Here is a 25,914-nt window from a genome sequence, read left to right as displayed (position 1 = left end):
GTTGTTCAGATTTTTTTCTCCAAAATTATTTTGGCTATTCTATGTCCTTCTCATTTTCATATAAATTTACAATCAGTGTGTCAGTTTTTATAAAGAAGCCTGATGGGATTTTAATTGACACTGCTTTGAATCTTTGGATCAGTTTGGAAGAATTGATACCCTAACAATATTGAATCTTCTAATTCATGAATGTGTTATATCTCACCATTTATTTAGCTCTTTTAGAAGTTCTCTCAGCAGTGTGTTGTAGTTTCCAGTGTATAGGTCTTACATATGTGACAGATATCGGTCTGTGATTTTCTTTTCCTATAATGTCTTTTGTTGTGATTTCAAGGTAATCCTGACCTTATAAAATGCATTGGGATGTGTTCCTTCTTCTGTTTTCTGGAAAAGTTTCTGGAGAGTTGCCGTTATTTATTCCATAAAAGTTATGTGGAATTCTCCAAAGATACTATCTTGGTGTGGATCCCTCCCTCTTTCCCTCCCTTCCTCCCTCCCTCCCTTCCTCCCTTTCTCTTTTTTCTTTTTTTCTTTTTTTTTTTGACAGTCTTGCTCTGTTGCCCAGGCTAGAGTACAGTGGCACATGATCATGGCTTACAGTAGCCTTGATCTCCTGGGCTCAAGCAACCCTGCCACCTCAGCCTCCTTAGTAGCTGAGCCTACAGGCATGCACCATGCCTGGCTAATTTTTAAATTTTTAATTTTTTTTAATTTGAAAAAATTAGCCAGGCATGGTGGTGCATGTCTGTAGGCCTAGCTACTCATGCCTGGTCTTGAATTGTTCTTAAGCAGTCTTCTCATCTTGGCCTCCCAAATGCTGGGATTATAGGTATGAGCCATTGCACCCAGTTGGGCTGGAGTTTTCTTTGTGGGAAAGACGTCTATGAATTTAATGTGTTTTATGGATATAGTGCCATTCAGGTCATTCACTTCTTGAATGAACTTCGATAGTTTGTTCCTTTCAAGGAATTTACATAGTTCATCCATATTGTCAACTTTATGATTAGTATAAAGTTGTTCATTGTATAGTCTAATTATCCATTTAATGTATGTAAGATCTGTAGGAGTGTACTCTCTTCTATTCTTGATACTGGTAATTTGTTTCTTTTCCTGATCAAGCTGGCCAGAGGTTTATCAACCTTGTTGATCTTTTCAAAGAACTATATTTTGGTTTCTTTTTTTGTTGTTGTTTCTTATTTTATTGACTTGTGTTTCCTTCTTTCTTGTACTTTTGGTTTAATTTGCCTTTTTCTTGTTTTTCAAGGTAACAACTTAGATATGTGATCTATTTTTTTGGCCGTTATTTTATTAATGATCTTTGTCTTTGTGTCTCTCACTTATCTCCTTCTGGCTCTCCAGTTGCATATGTGTTTGATATTGCCTCACAGGTCATGTAAGGTCTGTTCAATTTTTTTCAGGTTTTTTTTTCTTACCATGCTTAGTTTTGAGTAGTTTTTTTTTTTGCTATGTCTTCATGTTTATTGATGTCTCCTATAGCATCTGACCCACTATTAATCTTATTCAGTGTTTTTTAATTTCAAATATTATCATCTCTAGAAGTTTCTTTTAGATCTTTTTTCTCTCTCTCATTTATTCACATTTTACTCTCTTAAACATGAGGCATATCTGTGGTAGCTTTCTTGACAATTTTAATTGCTAATTTCATCATCCATGGCATTTCTGGGAATGTTTCTGTTGACTAATTTTTTTTTGCTGGTAATGGGTCCTAATTTCCTTTTTTTTTTTGCATACCTGGTAAGTTTTGATTGGATGATGGATATTACAAATTTTACATTGCTAGGTGCTGGATTTCATTTTAGTACTTTAAATAATGTTGGATTTCATTAGGTAAGCAGTTGGGTTAGCAGAAATTAGTTGAATCCTTTAAGGCTTTAACATTTTTTAGGTTGGGTCCAGAACAGCCTTTTTTAGTTATATGCTTATAATTTGTTTGTCCATTCACCAGTTGAGGAACATTTGGGCTGTTCCTAGCTTTGTACTCTTATGACTCAAGCAGCTGTGAACTTTTGCATATGAGTGTTTGTGAATATTTATAGTAGCTTAATTTTTTTTTTTTTTTTTTTTTTTTTTGAGACGGAGTTTCGCTCTTGTTACCCAGGCTGGAGTGCAATGGCGCGATCTCGGCTCACCGCAACCTCCGCCTCCTGGGTTCAGGCAATTCTCCTGCCTCAGCCTCCTGAGTAGCTGGGATTACAGGCACGCGCCACCATGCCCAGCTAATTTTTTGTAGTTTTTAGTAGAGACGGGGTTTCACCATGTTGACCAGGATGGTCTCGATCTCTTGACCTCGTGGTCCACCCGCCTCGGCCTCCCAAAGTGCTGGGATTACAGGCGTGAGCCACCGCGCCCGGCAGTAGCTTAATTTTAATAGTCAAGAACTAGAAACAACGTAAATGTCTTTTAGTAGGTGAATAAACTGTGGTACATATATACTCTAGTATACACTCAGCAATAAAAATAAATGAACTATGTATACAACAACCTGGATGAATTTCCAGAGAATTATGCTGAGTCGGAAAAACCTAATTCCCAAAGGTTACATACTATATGATTCCATTTATAATTGACATGGCAATATTATAGAAATAGAGAACTGATTAGTTGTTGCTAGGAGTCAAGAAGGGAAAAAGGGGTAGGAAAGAGTAAGTGTGCCATGAAAGGGCCACATAAGGGATCCTTGTGGTGATGGAAAATGTTCTGTATACTGACTATATTAATATTAATATTCTGGTTGTATACTGTAATACAGTTTTGCTAGATGTTGCCTTTGGGAGAAACTGGATAAAGGTTCCATGGGATTTCTGCATTACGATAAGTATTATTTTTTAAAGGGATGGGGTCTTAACCATGTTGCCTGGGCTGGGGCTCAAGTGATCCTCCCACCTCAGCCTCTGAGTAGCTGGGACTCCAGGTGCATGCCACTGTGCCTGGGTTGTATTATTTCTTACAACTGCCTGAGAATCTATAATTATCTCAAAATAACAAGGTTAATTTTTTTAAAAGCAACACAAGAAATTCTAAGGGAAAAGATTGTGTAGCTTGAATACACAAAACTTTTACCTTCTGCAGATCAGAGAATATCACACATAGTTTAAAAGACAAGAATAAACTGGAAAAAATATTTGTAACAAATATGATTGAAAAAAGTTGTCTTTTTTTTTTTTTTTTTTTTTTTTTGAGACAGAGTCTTTCTTTGTTGCCCGAGTTGAAGTGCTGTAGCTTGATATCTGCTCACTGCAAGCTCCACCTCCCAGGTTCAAGTGATTCTCATGCCTCAGACTCCCAAATAGCTGGGACTACAGTTGTGCACCACCATGCCCAGCTAATTTTTTTTATTTTTAGTAGAGAGGGGGTTTTTCCATGTTGGCCAGGCTGGTCTCAAACTTCTGGCCTCAAGTGATCTGCCTGCCTCAGCCTCCCAAAGTGCTGGGATTACAGATGTGAGCTACTGTGCCTGGCTGATATATTTAATATATTAAAAAGTTCTAGAAGTAATTTAGAAAACACTGATATTTTTGGCCGGGCGCGGTGGCTCAAGCCTGTAATCCCAGCACTTTGGGAGGCTGAGGCGGGTGGGTCACGAGGTCAAGAGATCGAGACCATCTTGGTCAACACGGCGAAACCCCGTCTCTACTAAAAATACAAAAAATTAGCTGGGCATGGTGGCGCGTGCCTGTAATCCCAGCTACTCAGGGGGCTGAGGCAGGAGAATTGCCTGAACCCAGGAGGTGGAGGTTGCGGTGAGCCGAGATCGCGCCATTGCACTCCAGCCTGGGTAACAAGAGCGAAACTCCGTCCCAAAAAAAAAAGAAAACACTGATATTTTTATAGATAAGCAGTTCACAAAAGAAAAAAAATGCAATCAGCTGTGAAACATGTAAAAAATATTTTAATCTCACTAGTAATTAATGAAATGAAATTCAGTTTTTCCTCCAAATTGCAACTTTCATTACATAACCTTGTTCTCAAATAGGTAAATTGTTATTGTGTTTATTATCTTCCTATGTTTTAGGTTTTGTTGAAATTATATGGAGTTTTAGCTACAAGTGATACTATTTTTTAAAGATATTAACCTTTACTGTTTTAAGTATCATTTCTTAACAACAACATTAAATTCCTAGGCCACACTATCAATACTTATTTTATATTGATAATTCTTATAGATTTCATTGTTTACCACTGTCTCATCATCTTTCTTGAATTTAAATTTTGACTAATTTTGTATTTGTCAAGAATACCTTAATATTTTTTCCCATATAGTGTTGTGTATTGAGTACTTGGATATCTTGTACATATTTTTTACCTGTTAGCAAACAAATTGTTTAGCTGGGTATAAAATTGTTGATTATGCCATTTTCCCTAACAAGTTTGAAAATATTGCTTCATTCTCTACTTTAATTTGATGTTGAAAATGAGAAATCTTATCCTGGTCTGCCTCTTTTTCTCAATAGGTTACCTGTTTTTAGTTAGCTAGCTTGTTTGTTTTTTTGTCTGGCCATTTGTTTTATTTTCTTTTTATACTTAAAAATCTGAATTTGGTCAGATAATCTGCATATGTCTGAGTGTATGTGAATGTGTGGATTTTTCATAGTATTTTTGCCGAGCATTTAGTGAGTCCTTCCCATCTGAAGACTCAAGGCTTTCTTCAGCTAAAGGATATATTCTTTTATAATCTCTTTGATTTTTGCTCCCATTTACCCTATTTTGTTCTGTCATTCTAGAATTTCAGTAACTCTGAGATTGGATATTGTTGATCAGTTTGCCATGCAGCTTAAATTTCTATCTCTTTATCATTCTGTCTTTGTGCTGGGAGAATTCCTCAACTTAGACTTTTAATATACTAATTTGGTTTTCAACCATGTCCATTTCAATCTGCTATTTTCTTTCTTTCTCTTTTATTTTATTTTTTGAGATGGAGTCTCACTCTGTCTTCCAGGCTGGAATGCAATGGCGTGATCTCACCTGACTTCAACCTCTGCCACCTGGGTTCAAGCGATTCTCGTACCTCAGCTTCCTAAGTAGCTGGAACTGCAGGCACCCGCCACCACTCCCGGCTAACTTTTTTTTATTTTTAGTAGAGTTGGGGTTTCACCATGTTGGTCAGGCTGGTCTTGAACTCTTGACCTCAGCTTATCCGCCTGCCTCTCCCTCCCAAAGTGTTAGGATTACAAGTGTGAGCCACTGCCCCTGACCTAATCTGCTATTTTCTTGCTGAGCATTAATTTTTTTTTTTTAACTATTATGGCTTTCTATTCAATAGCTCATTTTTATTTCTTGTTTGCTCCTTTTTAAAATTGAAGACTGGCTAGGTTTTATCAATGCAGTACCTTCTTGAATATTATTGGGACTATCAATCATAAATTGGTTGATGTTAACTACTATTTCATGCATTAACTATTTTATTAGAGACTATTGGTATAGTTTTGGTTAGTTTTGTTTCCTCATTTTGAACTGCTGGTTTCCTCATAGGAGCAGTGAATTTTCGTTGCTGCTTATATTTTTAATGATGTTCTTTACTAACCAGTAATGTTGGCCTACATAGGCTACCTTAGCAGTTTTATTAGTTATTATTTTGTTTTCCTCAGTGGGCCTCCTCCTCTTTTAAAAAGAAAATTATTTATTTTAATTAATACATAAAATTATATATATTTATAGTATACATTGTGATGTTTTGTTATATGTATACAATGTGAAATGCCTAAATCAAGCTATTTAACGTATGCATTACCTCACATAAGTTTTTTTGTGTGATGAGAACACTTAAAATTTACTCCGTTAGCAATTTTCAAATATACAACATACTGTTATTAACTGTAGTCTGTATAATATATAATAGATCTCTTGAACTTATTCATTCCTCTTATCCAACTAAAATTTTATGTCCTTTGACTAGCATCTCCCCAGTCCCCCAGCTTCTGATAACCACCATTTTATTTTCTTTATGATCTGGACTTTTTTACACTTCACATATAAGTGAAATTACTCTGTATCTGTCTTTCTGTGCCTGGCTTATTTCACTTAACATAATGTCCTCCAAGTTCATCCATGTTGTCATAAATAACAGGATTTCCTTTTTGAAAGCTGAGTAGGCCAGGTGTGGTGGCTCACACATGTAATCCCAACACTTAAGGGGGCCAAGGCAGGTGGATCACTTGAGCCCAGGAGTTTAAGACCAGCCTGGGCAACACAGTGAAACCTTGTCTCCACAAAAAATACAAAAATTAGTTAGGCATGGTGGCATGTGCCTAGTCGCAGCTACTTGGGAGGCTGAGGTGAGCCCAAGAAGTAGAGATTGCAGTGAGCTGAGATTGCACCACTGCACTCCAGCCTGGGTAACAGCATGAGACCCCATCTCAAAAAAAAAAAAAAAAGCTGAGTAGTATTCTGTTGTGTGTATGTGTCACATTTTCTTTATTCATTCATTCATTCATTCATGGATGTTCACATTGATGCTGTAGCTTAAATATTGTGAATAATTCTGCAGTGAACATGGGAGTGTAGTTTTTTTTTTGATGTACTGATTTCTTATCTTTTGAATGTGTATCCAGTAGTGGGATTGCTGGATCATATGATAGTTCTGTTTTTAATTTGTTGAGGAACCACTATACTGTTTTCCATAATGACTGTACTAATTCACATTCCCAGCAATAGTATATAAGGGTTCCCTTTTCTCTGCATCCTTGCCAACACTTATTATTGCCTTTTGTCTTTTTGATAATAGCCATTCTAACAGAAATGGTGATACTGCGGTTTAAATTTGCATTTCCTGGATGTTTAGTGATGTTGAGTACTTTTTCATATGCCTGTTGACTATTTTTATGTCTTCTCTTGATAAACGCCTATTCCTGTCCTTTGCCCATTTTTAAATTAGATTTTCTTTTGCTACGGAGTTGAGTTCCTTATATATTTTGGATATTAACCCATTATCAAATGTTTGTTTTACAAATATTTTCTCCCATTACATAGATTGTCTGTTTATTCTGTTGTTTCCTTTGCTGTACAGAAGCTTTTTGCGGTAATCCCATTTGTCTATTTTCACTTTTGGTGTCATATCCAAAAATATAATTGTCCAAACCAATGCCATGGAGCTTTTTCCCTAGGTTTTCTTCTAGTAGTTTTAGTTTCAGGTCTTATGTTTAAGTCTTCACTGCATTTTGAGTTGATTTTTGTACATGTGAGGTGTGAGAAGAGGGTCTAATTTCACTGTTTTGCATGTGGATAGCCAGTTTCCCCAATACTATTTGTCGAAGAGATTGTCCTTTGACCTTTTCGTGTTTGTCCTTTGATATGTGTGTGTGTGTGTGTGTGTGTTTGGCATCTTTGTTGAAAATCAATTGACCATAAATGTGTGGATTTATTTTTGGGCTTTCTATTCTGTTCCATTAGTCTGTGTGTCTGTTTTTATGCCAGTAACATACTATTTTGATTATTGTAGCTTTGTAGTAGATTTGGGAATTGGCTACTGTGATACTTCTGGCTTTGTTTTTGTTCCTGATTGCTTTGGCCATTTGGGGTCTTTTGTGGTTCCATATGAATTTTAGGATTGTTTCTTCTATTTCTGTGAAAACTGTCATTGAAATTTTGATAGGGATTGCACTGAATCTGTAGATTGCTTTGTATAGTATGGACATTTTAGCAATATCAGTCCTTCTAATCCATGAACAGGACATCTTTCCATTTTATTTGTGTCTTCTTCAATTTCTTTCATCAGTGTTTCACAGTTTTCAGTTCAGTGTATAGATCTTTCACTTCCTTGGTTAACTTTATTTTCAAGTATTTTATATTTTTGGGGCAAGAAATAGGATTGTTTTCTTGATTTTATTTTTGAATCAGTCATCGTTAATGTATAAAAATACTACTGAATTTTGTATGCTTATTTTATATCCTGCAACTTTACTGAATTAGTTTTTTAGTTCTAGGAGTTTTTTTGGTGGAGTTTCTAAGGTTTTTAAAAATTGTATATTAGATAATAAATGATATTTTTTTATTTTTACTTTATTATATAGTATATAATAAAAATGGCCATGTTTTTTATTATTAATATATATTATATAATGTGTCATTAGCAAATAGAGACAGTTTCACTTCTTCCTTTCCTGTTGGGATGACTTTTGTTCCTTTCTCCTGCCTAATTGCTGGCTAGCATATTAAGTTTTCTATTGAATAGGAGTGGTGAGAGTGCACCTGGTCTTGTTCTTGATCTTAGAGGAAAAGTTTTCAGCATTTCACTGTTGACTAAAATATTAGCTAAGAGCTTGTTATATATGGCCTTTATTCTGTTGTAGTACATTCCTTTTATACGTAATTGGTTGAAAGTTTTAATCATGAAAAGATGTTAAATTTTTTCAAATGCCTTTTTTGTATCTATTGAGATGATCATATGGTTTTTGTCTTTCATTCTGTTAAAGCGGTGTATTACATTTATTGATTTGCATATGTTGACCCATCCTACTAATCCAGGGATATATCCCATTTGATCATGGTGAATGATCCTTTTAATGTACTATTGACTATGGTTTGCTAGTATCTTGTTGAGGATTTTTGCATCTATGTTCATCAAGCATATTAACCTGTAACTTTCTTTTTCTTTCATATCCTTGTCTGGCTTTGGTATCAGGGATGCTGGCCTTATAAAATGAGTTTGGAAGTTTTCCTTCCTCTCAGTTTTTTGAAAGAGTTTGAGAAGGATTGGTATTAGTTCTTTAAATGTTTGGTAGAATTTAGCTGTGAAGCCTTGGGCTTTTCTTTACTGATTCAATCTTCTTGTTATTGATCTGCTCAGATTTCCTGTTTTTTCATGATTCAGTCTTGATAAGTTGTATATGTCTAGAAATTTGTCCATTTCTTCAGGGTTATCCAATTTGTTGGCATGTAATTATTCATAGTAATCTCATATTATGATCTTTTGTATTTCTGTGGTATCACTTGTAATGTCTCCTTTTTCATTTTATTTTCATTTCTGATTATATTTATTTGAATCTTCTTTCATATTTCTTCATTTAGCTAAACTGGATTTTGTTTTTCTTTTCAAAAAACCAGCTTAGTTTCACTGATATTTTCTATTGCTTTTCTAGTCTAATTTCTACTTCAATCTTTATTTCCTTCCTTCTACTAATTTTGGCCTTAGTTTGTTCTTTTTTTCTGTCTCTTTGAAGTGTAACATTAGGTTATTTGGGATCTTTCTTCTTTTTTGATGTAGGTATTTATTTCCTTAAACTTCCCTCTTAGAACTGCTTTTGCTTCATTCTGTAAGTTTTGGTGTATTGTATGTTCATTTTCATTTGTCTCAAGATATATTCTAATTTCCCTTTTAATTTTATTTGACTTATTTATTGTTTAGGAGAATATTGTTTAATTTCCACATATTTGTCAGTTTCCCAAAATTCCTCCTATAATTGATTTCTCATTTTATGCCGTTGTGGCTCAAAGATACTTGATATGATTTCAGTCTTTTAAAATTTGTTAAGACTTGTTTTATGGCTTAATGTATGATCTGTCCTGGAGAATGTTCTATGTGTGCCTAAGAAGAAAGTGTATTCTGTTGCTGTCGGATGAAATGGTCTGTATATGTCTGTTAGGTCCGTTTGATCCAAAGTGCAGTTCAAGTCTACTGTTTTTTTGTTTGTTTGTTTCATCTTACTTTTTTTTTAGATGATGTCTCTCTATGTCACCCAGGTTAGAATGTAGTGGCATGATCTTGGCTCACTGTAGCCTCAACCTCCTAGGCTCAAGCAGTGCTTCTCCCTCAGCCTCCTGAGTAGCTAGGACTAAAGGTACATGCCACCACACCCAATTAATTAAAATTTTTTTTTTTTTTTTTTTTTTTTTGTGGAAACAGGGTCTCTCTATGTTTGTCCAAGAAGGTCTCAAACTCCTGGCCCCAGGCATTCCTCCCTTCTCATCCTCCCACAGTGTTAGGATTACACGTGTGAGCCACTGTGCCCAGCCCCAATATTTCTTTATTGCTATTAAGTTGGAGAAACGGTCCATTGTTTAAAAGTAGGATACTGAAGTCCCCTACTATGGTTGTATTGCAGTCTCTCTCTCTCTTTTCAGATTTATTCATATTTGCTTTATATATTTAGGTGCTTTAATGTTAGGTACATATGTTTATAATTGTCAAATCCTTCTGATAAATTGATCCTTCATCATTATAAAAGGACCTTTTTTGTCTCATTTTAAAGTGTTTGACTTTTTAATGTCTATTTTATCTAAATATAGCTATCTTTGTTTTCTTTTAGTTTTTATTGTCATACAATATCTTTTTCCATCCTTTCACTTTCAATCTATATATGTTCTTAAAAGTGAAATGAGTGTCTCTTAGGCAGCATATAGTTGGGCCTTTTAAAGAAATTATTCAGCCACTCTGTCTTTTAATTGGATAATTTAATCCATTTACATTCAGGGTAATAATTACTGATAGGTAAGGACCCATTTATCATTTCATTAATTGATTCTGATTGTTTTATAGATCATTTGTTCTTTCTTCTCTCTTGCTGTCTTCTTTTTTTTAATTTGAGACAGGATCTATCTCTTGTCATCCAGGCTGGAGTGCAGTGGTGCAATCATGGCTCATTGCATAATGATCCCGCCTACCGGGTTCAAGCCATTCTACTACCTCAGCCTCCTAAGTTACTGGGATTACAGGTATGTGCCACCACACCCAGCTACTTTTTGTATTTTTAGTAGAGACGGGGTTTCACCATCAAGTGATTGGCCCACCTCATCCTCTCAAAGTGTTGGGATTATAGATTTGAGCTACCACACCAGCTACTTGCTGTCTTCTTTTATGAGTAGATGATTTTCTCTAGTGGTATAATTTGATTTCTTACTTTTTACCATTTGTATATCTACTATACATTTTTGCTCTTGGTTACTATGAGGCTTACATAAAGCATCTTATGATAGACTATTTTAAGCTGTTAATGTAGCTTTGGCCACATAAAATAATATGCTTTTACTCCACCTCCCTCCCCACATCTTATGTTTTTGATATCATAATTTACATTTTTTTAATATTGTATATCCCTTAAAATTATAGTAACTATTATTTGTAATAGTTTTGTATTTTAATATTCATACTAAAGAGATGTGATTTACAAGCCATCATTATAGTATTAGAGTATTCTGAATTTGATTGTGTGCTTGTACTTACTTTTACCAGTGAGTTTTATATTTTCTTTTTTTTGAGACATTATTTCACTCCTGTTGCCCAGGCTGGAGTGCAATGGCACCATCTCGGCTCACTGCAACCTTTGTCTCCCGGGTTCAAGCTATTCTCCTGCCTCACCCTCCCAAGTAGCTGGGATTACAGGCATGAGCCATCACGCCCAGATAATTTTGTATTTTTAGTAGAGGCAGGATTTCACCATGTTGGTCAGGCTGGTCTCGAACTCCTGACCTCAGACGATGCACCCACCTTGGCCTCCCAAAGTGCTGGGGCTAGAGGCATGAGCCACCGCACCCAGCCTATACTTTCATATATATTTGTTTAACCAAATAGTGTCTCTTGCTCTTTACTTGAAGAACACCCTTGAGCGTTTCTTATAAGACAGGTCTTGTGGGGATAAACTCCTTTAGATTTTGTTTGTCTGGCAGAGTCTTTGTTTTTTCCTCATTTCTGAAGGAGAGCTTTGCCAACTACAATATTCTTGGTTGACCTTTTTTTTTTGTTTTCCATAAGCACTTTGAATATATTATTCCACTCTCTTCTGACATTTAAGGTTTCTGCTGATAAATCTGTTAGAACTCCCTTATATGTGATGTGCTTATTTTCTTTCGTTGTTTCCAGCATCCTCTCTGTCTTTGATATTTGATAGTTTGATTATAATACATCTTGATGTAGTCTTATTTGAGTTCAATTTGTTTGGAGACTTGACTTCTTATACCCAGATATTTATAACTTTCCCCAGATTTGTATAGTTTCCTGCTGTTATTTCTTTAAACTTTCTATCCTTTTGTCTCTCTCTCCTCCTCCTTGAACTTAAGTTCCCATAAATTCCATAAGCTGCCCCATAAACCCCATAAGCTGCCCCATAAACCCCATAAGCTTTATTTCTTTTCATTCGTTTTTCTCTTTTCTCACCCAACTGTATATTGTCAAATAATCTGTCTTCAAATTAACAGGTTCATTCTTCTGCTCAATCAGTTCTGCTGTTGATACTCTCTGTTGCATTTTTCATTTCATTTCTTGTATTTTTCAGCTGTAGAATTTGTTTGATTTTTTTAAATATAATTTCAATCTCTTGTAAATTTTTAAATTATTTATTGTTTTCCTTTAATTGTTTCTCTGTATTTTCTTGAAGTTTACTGAGTTTCCTTAAACAGTTATCTTGAATTCTTCGTCAGGCAGTTCATGTGTCTTCATTTTTATTTTATATTTTATTTTATTTATTTATTTACTGTGTGTGTGTGTGAGACAGAGTTTCGCTCTTTTTGCCCAGGCTGGAGTGCAAGGGCGTGATCTTGGCTCAGTGCAACCTCCGCCTCCTGGGTTCAAACAGTTCTCCTGCCTCATCCTCCCAAGTAGCTGGGATTATAGGCACCTGTCACCACGACTGGCTAATTTTTGTATTTTTAGTAGAGACAGGGTTTCACTATGTTGGCCAAGCTGGTTTTGAACTCCTGACCTCAGGTAATCCAGCCGCCTCAGCCTCTTAAAGTGCTAGGATTACAGGCGTGAGCCACCTTGCCTGGCTGTGTCTTCATTCCTTTAAGGCCTGTTCATGGTGCTTTATTTTGTTCATTGGTGGCAACATGTTTCCCTAATCTTGATCTTCATGGCTATGCATTGGTGTCTGTGCGTTTAAAGAAGAAGGACTTAATGCTGGTCAATGGTTTTTGCAAACTGGCTTTGTCTGGAAAAGCCATTCACCAGTCAGGCTGTCCAGAGATTCTGGGTAGGCCATTTGGTGTGATCTGCAGATGGCCTTGCTGCTAGAGTCCTTAGGCAGGGTGGCCTGGCACTGAGTCCGTGGGTTGGGGTTGAAGCCCAGATCCGCTGGGGTATACCTGTTGGATCCTCAGGCATAGACCTGGAGCTCATATCTTGTGCAGAGAGGCTGTCCTGAAGCCTAGGTCCACAAGGGCTGACCTGGGGCTGGACTGGGCCTTGAGCCTGTATCTTCAGAGATTGGCCAGGTGCTAGAATTAACCAGGTGCTTGGGTCCACTGAGATGGGCCTGGAGGCTAAGTCCATTAGGGCTGGCCTGCATCCTAGGGCCACAGGCCCCAGCCTAGAACCTAGGTCCATAGTGACAGTCCTGGGATTCTGAGGGCCAGCCCAATGCTGGGGTCTACTGGGTTGGCCTAGACCCAGGGTTCTGCTGGACTGTGGAAACGCAGGGGCCAGCCTTAAGCAGGTCATCATAGAGACTGGCCTGGCACTGGCAGGCCTGGAGCCTGTGTCTGCAGGTGCCGGCCTGGTACTTGAATTTGGGGTGCCAATTTGGCACTGGGGCTATGTCGGCAGACCTGGCTCTGGTTTTATTTGGAACCTGGGGTGGGACTGGATTCTGGGGCCATAGTTGCTGGCCTGGTGCTGGGTGGGTCCAGAGTCTGTATCTGCAGGGGCTAGCATGGAGCCTGGGTCAGTGGGTGCAGGTGTTATAACTAGCGATGCAGAGCTGGCCTCAGGCCTGGTGTTGAGGTGGGCTGAGGGCCTGAGTCTGGGTGGCCTTCCCTCTTAAAGCAGATAGTCATGAAAATTCAAAGGTAAGCTTTGTTCTAAGTGTGGGAAGGTAGGGACATGCCAGCAAATGGACTTCTTTTAAGCATTCAGTGGCTGGGAGCTGACTAGCAAGCAGCTTCTCCAGCCCCTGTCCCTGACTATGCAGGCTGAGGGTCCTGGGTAGCCAAGCTCCAGTTTACCTAGCATTCCATCCACAGTAAGTTAAGCCTTGGAAATAAAGATGGCATTGGCCAGGTTCTTAACATAGTACTGTGAGTGTGGTGAGGGTGTGACAAGATGGACAGTCTTTACATCACTGGTAGGATTGAAAATTTATACTACTTTTCTGGAAAGTAATTTGGCAGAGTATAAAAAAGGCTTTTAAAATATCCATTTCTTTTGGTCTAGTTTTCATATTTATAGAAGTCTATTGGCCGGGCCGGTGGCTCAAGCCTGTAATCCCAGCACTTTGGGAGGCCGAGGCGGGTGGATCACGAGGTCAAGAGATCAAGACCATCCTGGTCAACATGGTGAAACCTCGTCTCTACTAAAAATACAAAAAATTAGCTGGGCATGGTGGTGCGTGCCTGTAATCCCAGCTACTCAGGAGGCTGAGGCAGGAGAATTGCCTGAACCCAGGAGGCAGAGGTTGTGGTGAGCCGAGATCGCGCCATTGCACTCCAGCCTGGGTAACATGAGTGAAACTCTGTCTCAAAAAAAAAAAAAAAGAAGTCTATCTTAAAGAATTAGGGAAGTGGGCATAGATTTATATTCAGAGATCTTCTGTACTACTTATAGTAGGGGAAAATTGGAAAGAATCTAAATGTCTTAGAAAAGAGGAATAGTAAATCATGTCAGTTATGTAGCTATATGATGAGATGTTTTGCAGCCAACTTTCAAATGCCTAATGACGTCAAGAGATGCTCATGATATAAAGTTGAATGAAAAACATCAGGATGTAACCTTTTATACACAAATATGATCCTTCTTTTAAAAAAGGGGGAATAAGAAAATACATGTTGGCCGGGCACAGTGGCTCACGCCGGTAATCCCAACACTTTGGGAGACTGAGGTGGCAGATCACCTGAGATCAAGAGTGTCCAGCCTGGCCAACATGGCGAAACCCTATCTTTACTAAAAATACAAAAATTAGCTGGGCATGGTGGCATGCACCTGTAATCCCAGCTGCTCGGGAGGCTGAGGCAGGAGAATTGCTTGAACCCAGGAGGCGAAGGTTGCCAAGTCAGCTGAGATTACACCACGGCACTCTAGCCTGGGCTCCAGAGCAAGACTCCCTCTCAAAAAAAAAAGAAAAGAAAGAAAGAAAATACATGTTTTTATATGGTAAAAAGGGCAGGAAAAAGCATTATTATGAGTGACAGTATTCTAGGTGATTTGTGTTTTCTTTTGTAAAAAAAATTTCGTTTTCAAATTTTCTACAAGTGAGTCTATATTTTTATAGTCAGAAAAACCAGTAAATGTAGAAATGTCTTCACACACCCTACATTGCACCAAAAAAGACTGCTATTTGTCACAATTTGTAGGCAAAAAGTGGTTTATGTTAGGGTTGAATTTGCCAATTATCATAATGGACAAATGGGTTCTGAATCCAGCTTTCTGCATTGTATCGTATTCATGGCCGCTGGTGCCAGTACTGACTGGTGTGTGAGCTCCAGCATGGCCCATCTGCTGCTCAGGCTTGCTTGGCTGACACAGATTTATTTCATTTCGTTCCTTAATTTGGCAACATTTTCTCTTTTCTCATTATCCTAGCTGGGATTCAGTACCAGTGTTACTCATTTTGTTTACCAGTTTGTTGTTTTCTTTTGTTCCATTTTGTGAAGACGAGGAAGCCAACAACAGGAATTCTGTCTTCTGAAAATGCAGTGCTTGTCCTTCAGGATATTGGGCGTGTCTTGCTAAACTGCTATTTCTGACACTTGCAAGCCATTTCAATTGTTTTGATAAATAGAAAGCTTCATGGTGTACTTTTTGAAGAGCTTAGCATTCCTTTCCTCTCCTCCCTCCCCCAAGGAAGATTTGGAAATGGTTCCAAATAGAAATTATAAACATTAGCCTGGAGCTGTGCTCTCTCCATCTGGTATTTGATGTTTTTTTTTTTTTTAAACTAAAGGCTCCTGTTGTTTGTTTAATCTTCATCAGTACTGCAAAAACACGTGGTATGAGACTTAACTGTGCCCCAAGCACCCTACACATAAGAAGGGATTTTCATCTGAATTGGTTTGTATTTCAAAGAGCATTGGGATAGTCAGCCAGATTGCTAAGAATTTGCTCAAGTGAAACTTTAGAACTATTGGAATCGTCTTAGAGATTTCTTGAATGGATTTGTTAGGATAGGATGGCTGCTGCCTGAGAATCCTCTTTGAACCTGACACTTTATTTTTTTTGAGAAGACATGCTTAAGACTTTGTGCTACTTTTCTCTCTAGGTTACCCTGAAGAGACTTACCCAATTTATGACCTTTCAGACTGTATCAAGCGTAGGCAAAAAACAATCTTGGTGGATTACCCTGACCCAAAAGAGCTTTCTGCTGAAGAAATAGCTGAAAGAATGGGAGCGATAGAAGAGGAAGAATCAGACCATTTAGGTTGGGAAGGTCTGCCCACTGACCCCAGAGCCCAGGAAGATAATTCTGTTACATCTTGCGATCCAAAGCCAGAAACATGTTCCTGCTGTTTTCATGAAGATGAGGATCCTGCTGTCTTGGCAGAGAATGCTGGATTCAATGCAGATAGCTACGCTGAGCAAGAGGAAACCACCAAAGAAGAATGGCCCCAAGACTTTAGAGATGAAGGGCTGGGCATCAATACCGATCAAGCATATACAGGCAGCATGCTGAGGCGGCGTAACCACCAGGGTTTAGAGTGAAAACTGCCAGTTTGAAGTATCCATTACTCAAGTCCCAAGATGACCTTTCTCTCCTCAGATTTCCTTCTTGGCCCTGTGCCCTGTACTGTCTTCACTGTGTTCAAGTGTCATAGCTATCAGGCCACTATCATGGATATCATGTATCCTTCCTGGTGCTCACACACCTGTCACCTTGTAAAACATAGATATTAGTGTGAACACAGGACAGGTTCGCTGTTTCTCTTCCTGCCTTTCCCTATCAGAGAAGTTGATCCATTAAGTAATTATGTTTGGTCTGTCGTAATTACAGATGGGACCACTCAGGGGCAAAGGTCTGACTCTTCCTGGTAGGTGTAACAGATAGCTTGCCTGTGAATGAACATCAGCTTACAGATGATGAGGACTTAAGGTTGCAAGAATGAAGATTTCAGACTCCAGGATGCCTTATCTTTGGGCCTTGAGCAGGTTAGTAGTCCTATGGGGAGAAGAGAACATTTTATTTGTGGGGCTGATGGGCCCAGAGTAGGGTAAAACTCTGATCTGAAGCCTCTTCCTTGCAGTGAGGATCTTCGTAGGAGCATTGATGCTGCCTCAGACATCCTCTTTTCTTCAGAGTAGGAAAGACTACCACTGATGTGAGAATGAGCCCAGAGGCTTGTTTGGGGACTGTTTTACTCTGATATTACCTGGATCTCTAGCTTCCTTTACCCTTGTCCTGCATAACAGAACTGCCAAGCCCAGAAATACCTTTGCACTCCTGGTTTTCAGTGGACAAAGAAAGTTTTAGAGACTTTAGACCCTGCCCTTGCAAAGTCAAGACGAGGCCACTAAAGCTGCAGGAAGCCCTGCCCAGGAATGGTTCTGCCATGAGAAGCTCAGAAGGCCAGGAAGCCAGCAATAGGGGAGAGAATCTGTGCACTTATGGACAGTCCTTACCTAAAGCTGTTTCTGAATGTTGTACCCTTTGAGAAATTTGTTCTCAGAACCCATAAATTGAAACAGAAATGAGGACTGATCTTGTATACAAAATGCCAACTCAACAGGCAAGTTGGAGTGTTTCTGTTGCACAGAACCAATATAGCAGTGCCCGGGGAAGAGACCATATGTTCCATATTTGGATATTTGGTTGAGTCTTTTGAGAGAGCTAGGGAAAGTAGCAACTAGATTAGGACTGGGAGGATTTTGACCAAACTAAAGGCCTTTTTCTCCTATTGCATCTGATGTGTGTCTTCTTGAGACAAGCTGGCACTCATGATTTATAACATGAAGGATGTGTGAATTCAGTTTATGTGTAAGACCTAAGAGTTTGAAGAGGGCACATTCCCAGAGACATTCCCAGTCATGAAATGTAGAAGACTGAAAAATTTAGAAATTATGTAAAGGTAGATATGACTTTTAGAGTTCCATTATGCTTGGCATGAATAAGATGCCAGGAAAATAGTTTAAAATCACACATATAAGCATACAGACTGATGTCAGAAGGTATGGAATCATATTAAGATAACCTGTCAGTTACTACTAGGCATTTATTGTTAATTGAGTTACAGAGAAAAGTCATTGAAGATTGAATTTATAGAAAGTATATTGCATCTATCTGTGTAGCACATTTGATTCACGTTGTAAAGAATGCAGTTTAAAATGTACTGAATGCAATCTAGATGTACTGTACACTAAAGGTAAAAAATAACAGGTGCTCTTTACTGTTTTGATAGATTGTTTTCTGTATTATTCCTCTTCATTCACTATGAGGGGTTGATTTAAGAGGAGAGCCTTGGGTTCCTGGCTCAGATTTCTTTTTTGCCTTAGGATATGATTCCCTTATTAGAGATAAATACTTCTATTTTCTTCTAATTCATTCATCCATTTAGCAGTCAGGGGCTCAGTGCTAGGTACTGGGAACAGAGGCTCAATTTCTGCCCTCAAAAAACTGAGTATGTCTAGAAAGCCTGACAGATAAAATGAACTATAACCCTATAAGAGGGCTCAAGATTGTGAATTCTGCAGGCAGAGAAACGTGAGCCATGATCTGTCCCTGTATCTTCTAGCTGTGGAATCTTGGGTCAGCTCCTTAACCAGTTTGAGCTTTGGCTTCTGGGTGGTAAAGGGAGGGGTGGTAAAATGAACTCATCAGTGCATGTCAAACAGCACTGGTTTCTAGCTCATACATGATAACCACTCATTAAGTGGTAGTTATGTTTTTATTATAAGGGCTATGCTGTAATTCAGACATGGGCCCAAAACTACAGGAAAGAGAAATTGTTTTTGCTATTTCCAAGACACTTTACAGTTTCTTGGGATGTGGGCCTTCAGACGGGTTAAGAACTTCTCCAGGTGGGCAAAGGAGAGAGGACATTCTTGGCAGAAAGAGTTGTTGAAAAAAGCAGTTGGGTGTGAACATACATGGATGTTCAAGTATTTTGATGAGGCTGTTATGTAAAGTGTTGTTAGTCTTTGGGGAAAATTGGCTTATGGAAATTCCTGCCAGAAGTACTAAGCCCTTATGATGGTTCTTCCTGCCCTGGCTCTTGGTTGGTTTATATATAAGGAATATGTTTGTGTATTTATATATCAGACATTTTGGTGTACCTTTCAGTCATTCAGGATTTAGATAGTTCTTCTTGGATTTTCCAGAATTATTTTATCTTTTAGGGATGAGTTATATGTGTGTATACAACCCAGGATGAAAAAATCATGGGACTGTTTTTTGTTGCCAAGGCTGCCATCTCTTTCCCGCGGTCTTCATTTCTGACAATGAGGGGGTGGGGAACTTGTCCTTTGGGCACTATGGCAGAGTACACAAGTCATACCTCTATGGACAGTTAGCTCACAAAACAACAGCATAATCTAGGATCATTCTTGGTAAATCAGGTGGGTGGTACAGCCAGATCGCCTTTCCTGGTCACAACAGGAGCACAAAGAAACCATTTCATTATCTCCATGACTAGCTCCAGAAGCTGAGTTCAGGGAGGTGTGCTGAGGAGTGGAGGTGTATTTGGTCTGTAGAAGCAATGGCTTTTGAGAACCATACTCTGCATCTTACATGGTTTGGGTAATGAAATAACTTATGGTCCAAATTCAAACACTTTGGTAAAAGGGAGCTTTAATAAAAATTAAGCCAAGGTAACAGGCATAAACTAAGACTATCCTGCACATATGACCACCCCTTTCTATGGCCATTTAAGATTTTTCAACCTGACTAAACAAAACCCTCTTTCCTTTGTAGAATATCCTGTATACGCTATTTCCCGCCAGAGGCAGAGGCCACAGGAGATAGGCCATGGTTCAGGTAGGAAACACTCTTGGTCACATAAGAACTCTAGATCTGGGGGGCAAACAAACTCTTATTTATTACCACACTCTCAAAGTTCCCTTCAGTCTGGACTATTTATATTCCAAGGAAAAATTCAGTACTTCATCTATTCAGCAATACTCAGAAAAAAACATGAACACATCTATGACTTTGCCTTGACCACTGACTTTTCTAAAATGTGCTTCCTTTTCTTTCCCTTTTTTTTCACACAAAGAAAACAAGGCAAATTTCTCTTAGGTCATTCCTTTTCAGAGAACTAGTTTCTCCATGAATTGGGAATGATGCTGTCTTTCCAGCGCTGTATGGATTAAATAAGATGCTTTTTATAAAGTGTCTGTGCCAGGGTGAAGCATGTGGTAGGTGCTTGGTGACTGCAAGTCCTGTGTTGCTGAGATGTCACACTTGACAGGCTCTAAGGCTACCTGGACTGCCAGGAATGGCCCAGGGCCATTCTGTAGTCTCTGGGTGCCTTTAGTGGTAACTTCCTTTCTGGGTCAGACCATTCATTAGCTTTCATGTCTGCCTCTACCTACCACTGTAGCCTCCCTTCCTTTTGGCTTCAAATCTGCCACAGCTGCCCCACAACAAAAAAGATTCCTAAGCATGTCTAAGTCCTGTTTAAGTGGGTTAGGCTCCAAGCAGGCCCACAGAGTACTTAAGTTAGAGCAGTTCTCTTCAGGGTCTCCTGTGCCACCTGAAGGAGTGGGCCTGGTTGGATCATTTATACATTTTTAATCTCTGCAGATAGCCCTGTTCTGTTCGTAAGGCCAGGCCTACTCCTTCAGGTGGCACAGCAGACGCTGAAGAGAACTGCTCTAACTTAAGTACTTTGTGCCTTCATCATTTTTCTACCCTCTGGGTGTGGTTCTGACAAACCTTAAACTTGAAAGGCACAGCCAGAGAGAGGTCAGTGTTGACCCACATGTCATTGGTGAGGTTATGACCTCTTTGCTATTACCACCCATCTACCCGCCTGAGGCTCCTAAGAAACACTGAATGAAGGGCAGAGAAAAAAACTTTTAGGAACAGAAGTGTTGAAACAGTTCAAGTTTAATGTGTTGATATATATCTGTACTTAGACAAACACTAAATTCTACAACATATATAATGTCAACATGGGAAAATACCAAGTTTGTCATTGCACATACCAATAAATAAATACATTTCCTCCAGAATACCAAAGAAGTTTATTCAAAAATTCACTTAATAAAAGCACAGATTTGTCTAAAACTCCAGATAATCTTGAACAAAAATAAAATGTCTGACCACTCCAAAATAGGAAAAGACAATCTTGTGCAAATAGACATACACATTCTAGGCATTGTGAAAACTGGCTGTGTGTTCCCAGCAAGAAACTTCACCCCTCCTGACCAGCAGTCAGGCTTCCCTTTCCTAGTCATTCTACGTTGCCTTCTAGGAAACTCTGGATCTCAGCCTATTCTCCAGCTTTGCCTGGACCTTGCCAGGGGGAGTGAGGGACAGGAGCACAGAGAAGGAGAGGGATGTGATGTCTTTCTTAGGAAGGAAAAAAGGCACAGTGATGAGCTATAAAAGTAGTGATGAAAGCAAAGAGTAACTTTCATTCACTCCAAATCCTACTGCAAGCTTTGACAATGTAACGTCTTCATCTTGTTAAGAAAATGGACCTAGAAAGATTACGGGGTTTGCTCAAAATCACATAGCTACTAAGTGCAGTAGTGCATTCTCCAAGACCAACTTGCCTTTTCACTTGGTTGGAAAATTTAAAAACCAAACCTGTCATAATATGTCTGTTCTGCCCTTCTCCCCTGTGTCCTGAGATGACAGAAAATTCCAGGTGGCCATAAACTCAAACAAGAGCCCAGCTCTTGGCCTATTACTGGTGGCTACTACAAGCCTACAGACCAGAGCTCCAGGTAGTGTAGTGTCCCAACTCTGGGCCCTAACTACGGTCATTCAGGTCCCAGTTTCAGTGAAAGCAGACTCATTCAGCTATGTGGAGAAGTGTATTCAGGACCACTTGGCAACCTGAGTTGACACAGGGATGCTGCAGCTGGCATAAGGAGTTAGTTAGAAAAGGGAAGGCCAGTGTTACTGCAGTAGGAGAAAACCAGGAAGTCCATCTAGGAGATGGAATTTGTGCTTGCATAACAGAGCCATGGAAATGGCTATCCCAGCATCTCCCCTCACTGCAGACTCAATTGTAAGCAAAGCATGGACCTTTTTCTTTGAAATCAACCCTGCCACTTGTAAAATTAGAACTACCTCTAAATGCTAAGTTTATTTAAGAGGTAAATGTCCTGCTATTTTCAGAATGAGGGGAAAAAAAAGTTCTTCTATAATTTTGTGCCCTACTTGTTACTGAAGGAGGCAGGCTCCAAAAGTTCTCTTACAGCTTCTGATTATCACAGTCCTGGCTTCCAACACCTGTCTTCACCATAGGTCTGGACCTTATGTGCTTCCTCTGAACTAGTGTCATGATTTTTAAGGCACATCCACTAGAATATGTTCAGTTTCAACCATATGTGCAACATACCAATTTCTTCAGGCAATGGAGAGAGGGAACTGAAAAGTTAACACCTTTCTTGGATGATGTCCTCTCACTCAGAACCCTGAGAGAAAAAGCTGGTATTTTCCCAGGTGTACCTTCTGTTTAAAGAGCATGAAATGAATGGACAAAATCCACAGGCGATCATAACAACATCCTTATTCCTTTCCTACTCATTTCTTAGCAATATGATCACAATTAAGAAACCTCAGTTGATTACTGATTGCCCTTTTCCCCAGTATACACAGACACACAGATACACATATACACAGACGGACACAGAGCACCTTGGAGCCAGAATGGAAAGAAAAGCTAGACTTGGAGAAGAGTTGGGGAAGTGAACTTCACCACTCTGCAGAAGAATTGTTTGGGGGCAGAGGGTGTAGAGTTTGGGGTGTGGTCCCAGGAGCAGTTAGAGAGAAGCTGCCTAAGGTCCCAACTGCCCAATACTGTTAGGGACTGCTCATTCTGTCATTGATTCCCTGCCCAATCAAGGACCATCCATCCAGGTAGAGGGTATGAAGGGCAAGAACTCTTATTGTGGGAGAGGCTGAACCCAGGTGGTTTCCAGGGGCCCTAGAGCAGCTTTAGGAGTCCTTGTGCTCATGGCCCCACGGCCACTGGTCAAGGAAAACCAGCATTTCCAGGAGTGCACTTAGCTGTGGATGCTTGTCACTCAATGCCTGACAAGAGTTTTGTGGCTGAGGCTACGGTTCTCCACACCCAGGCTAGAAAGCTCAGCCTGTATTTCCTGACCCCACCAAAAGATCCAGCCAGCTCCCTCTTCTGTATGCCACAGGAGAAAGCAGAGGTCAAGAGTTTTCCTTTGTGCTTTTGGTTTTTCCACTGCCACCAAGGTCTCTGTCTCACCAGAACTCAGAACGAGCCTGTTCTATCTTAAAATCACAAATCCAGAGAAATAGCTTGACCAAACATTAGAGATGACCTAGTGTCCAGCATCTCAAATGTCACAATGCAGATCTCTTCTCCTTAAAGGTAGGGAAGGAAGGGCTAAACTGGAACTGTAGAAAGGAGGATGGCACCATGATGTTTCACCAGCCCTGGCACAGAAGGTTCTAGCGCACTCTAGAAACTGGACCATGTGGCAAAAGTGAATCATTGGAGGTGCCTCTCACAGAGCTGTATGGCTGAGGTGTGGGAAGATCCTGCTAGAACAGGTATGCCTTGCTTTAAGCATTCAACATAGGAAACTCTAGATTACAAAGAAATGAGAGCATACTACTTCTACTTAAGTCAAAATAAGTCCTTCACCTATAAAGCCTACCATGTTTAAAATGCAACTTTTATTTTTAAAAATTAATTTCTGCTTAGCTCTTCCAAACATATCTACTCTAAAGCAAGGTTCAATCCCTTCTTGCTTCCCACTGATTTGTGATCTCTGTCTGGGCAAGAAGCCTCCACCAGGGTAAATGATAAATGAGCAAGAGCTTGAGCTTCAAGTTCCCAAGCCTGCACGGTGGATAGTGCCATCCAAGGAGAAATAGCAGTGGCAGTGGAGGGAGTAATCAGGCCCAGCCCCAAAACCTTTATGCACTCTCTCTCATCTAAACTGAGAAGCATGCCACAGCCTTACTAAAGCCTGCTCACCACTGAGCAGTCCTCACGGAGAGGCCAGACACAGGCCAATCCTGGATCATACTTGTGCAAAAAACCAACTTTGAACAGGGAACTGCCTGAATTCCTACTGGAATGGTTTCAATCTTATGTATCAACTCCGATGTTTCTAAGTCTCTGGAATCAGGGGAAGTGGGGAGGGCATGCAGAATGGGCCCCAGGAGGCTAGAGACCCAGAGACACTAGTTTCTTGAGGGACAGTGGGAACAAAGAAATCGAGAACTGGAGGTTCTGAACGCTGCCATTAACCAGCTAGGTGACCCAGGGCAAGCCCTGTTTTCTGAGTGATTCACCTAAAGCAATAAGGTTGTACTAGTTGATCCCTAAGTGTCCTGCCACTACTGATCTCTTGTGGTTCTAAAGTAGTCCCTGCTTTATTCACCCTGTCCCATTTCCTCCCAAGAACCATACACAGAAGGCTTTACCAACCATGACTTGGCTGACAGCAGTGAGAGTTGAGTCTTTCCAGAGAGAGAGAGAGAGGATTCTTCCAGGAGCACGTCATGGCTTGGGAATGGTTCTCTGCCAGCAGGATCCCCAGGCATGCCTAGCTGTGTACAGTCAGGCTGGTGACCTGGACCCCATCTGTGTTTCCTGGGAGTTGTGCTGGGCTGCTAAGCAGAGAGGTCCTGGGGCAGCTGACAGGACTCCCAGAACAACCCTGATCCAGGGACCCTGTTCACGCACTTCTGCATGATGACCCTGTGTCCTGCAGGGCCCATCTACTAAGACAGTCAGCCTGGACAGCTGGGTTCCTGCTGCCTCTGTGAGAGCAAACCTGGAGAAATGAAATGCGCTAGAACCCTAGCCACCAGCTGATTCCCACAGCCACAGTGAACCAGGACCCTCCAGTCCTGTTAGGGTCCTGCCACTTACCTGTCCCCACCACCCTCCCAACTTCTTTCAGGCTTGGGTGAGCCTTTCTGCAGTTGTTTAAGGGCCAGGCTCGGCCACCAAGCCCTTTGCTACATAAAGTTGATGTGGCCCTCATACATACACACACTCACTGTGCCCCTACCTGCTGGGGTACCTGTTGCCATCTGACTCCTTGGCTGAGCGGATGACTGGGTCACAGCAGCCCTGCATTGTGCTTCCTCTCCCTCTATGCCTCTTCCGGCCTTCCCAGCTGAAAAAGTTGCTCAGCTTGGTAAGCACGACTGCAAACACTACCCCAAAGGTTGGGGTGTGTGTCGATCTCGGGGCACAGAAAGAATTACTCTCGTCCCTTCACACCCACCCACCCGCTCTCCACTACTCCCCTGCCTCAGCAGCAGAGGCAAAGGAGCCAGTTCCTGGCTGGCTGGGCCAGGGAGCCCACTGAGGGCCAAAGCTTCATCTGGCAGAAGGCCTATATACAGAGGGTAGGCAGGGCTGTCTCCATAGCAGGCAGGCAGGCAAGCTCCGCTCCAGGCTGGGCAACCCCAAAGGGCACGAAGAGGCCTCTACTCGCACGCCAGCTTGCTGTCGAAGCTGGACAGGGCAATGGCAAAGGCCTGCAGCGCACACAGCGGGTAGTTGTAATCCATGGTGAACACATCCTCTGCTACCCGGCCAAACTGCATCACGATGTAGTCCGCTGGGGCCAAGCACAGGCACATACAGAGAAAAGGACAGACACACACCCAAACCACATGAGGGAAGAGAAAGTGAGAAGCAGAGATGCCAAGGGAATCACAAAGGAAGTAAAACAAACGCCAATTGGGAGAAGTGGTAGGAAAGAGGAAGCAGATAGCAAAGGAGAAAGTGATACGAACACCAGGGGACAGAGAAGAGGGGGGAAAGTCCTTTTAAAGGGTGTTCCCATGCCTGAGACTCTGCTGAATACACAGAATCTAGGACCAGGGCTCCAAAGAAGGCTCTTCCAGGACCTCCCAGTCATTAGGG

The 25,914-nt window shown here is 40.4% G+C and overlaps 2 protein-coding genes across 11 annotated transcripts in view; one reads left to right on the top strand and one right to left on the bottom strand.

The window, feature by feature from the left end:
• Positions 1 to 22,167, top strand: part of RIC3 (RIC3 acetylcholine receptor chaperone) — a 68,618-nt gene extending 46,451 nt beyond the window's left edge. For 4 of the 7 annotated variants that reach the window (XM_032240658.1, XM_032240660.1, XM_032240662.1 and 1 more), the window contains one exon: positions 16,140 to 18,269. In XM_032240658.1, the coding sequence (XP_032096549.1) occupies positions 16,140 to 16,579 (440 nt within the window). In that variant the 3' untranslated portion in view covers positions 16,580 to 18,269. Of the gene's footprint in view, positions 1 to 16,139; positions 18,270 to 19,781 lie in introns of those variants that run through there. The other 3 variants (XR_004257575.1, XM_032240659.1, XM_032240663.1) reach the window with 3 other exon arrangements.
• The window catches only part of TUB (TUB bipartite transcription factor), an 87,631-nt gene continuing 82,617 nt past the window's right edge, over positions 20,901 to 25,914 (bottom strand). For all 4 annotated transcript variants that reach the window (XM_032240654.1, XM_032240656.1, XM_032240653.1 and 1 more), the window contains one exon: positions 20,901 to 25,606. In XM_032240654.1, coding sequence (XP_032096545.1) covers positions 25,473 to 25,606 — 134 coding nt within the window. In that variant the 3' untranslated portion in view covers positions 20,901 to 25,472. The remainder of the gene's footprint in view (positions 25,607 to 25,914) is intronic.

The sequence above is a fragment of the Sapajus apella genome, unplaced genomic scaffold (assembly GCF_009761245.1).
Source record: "Sapajus apella isolate SASKATOON/1434 unplaced genomic scaffold, GSC_monkey_1.0 scaffold47, whole genome shotgun sequence".
NCBI lineage: Eukaryota > Metazoa > Chordata > Mammalia > Primates > Cebidae > Sapajus > Sapajus apella.
The sequence above is the reverse complement of the archived record's forward strand: the minus strand, read 5'-3'. Positions and strand labels throughout refer to the sequence as shown.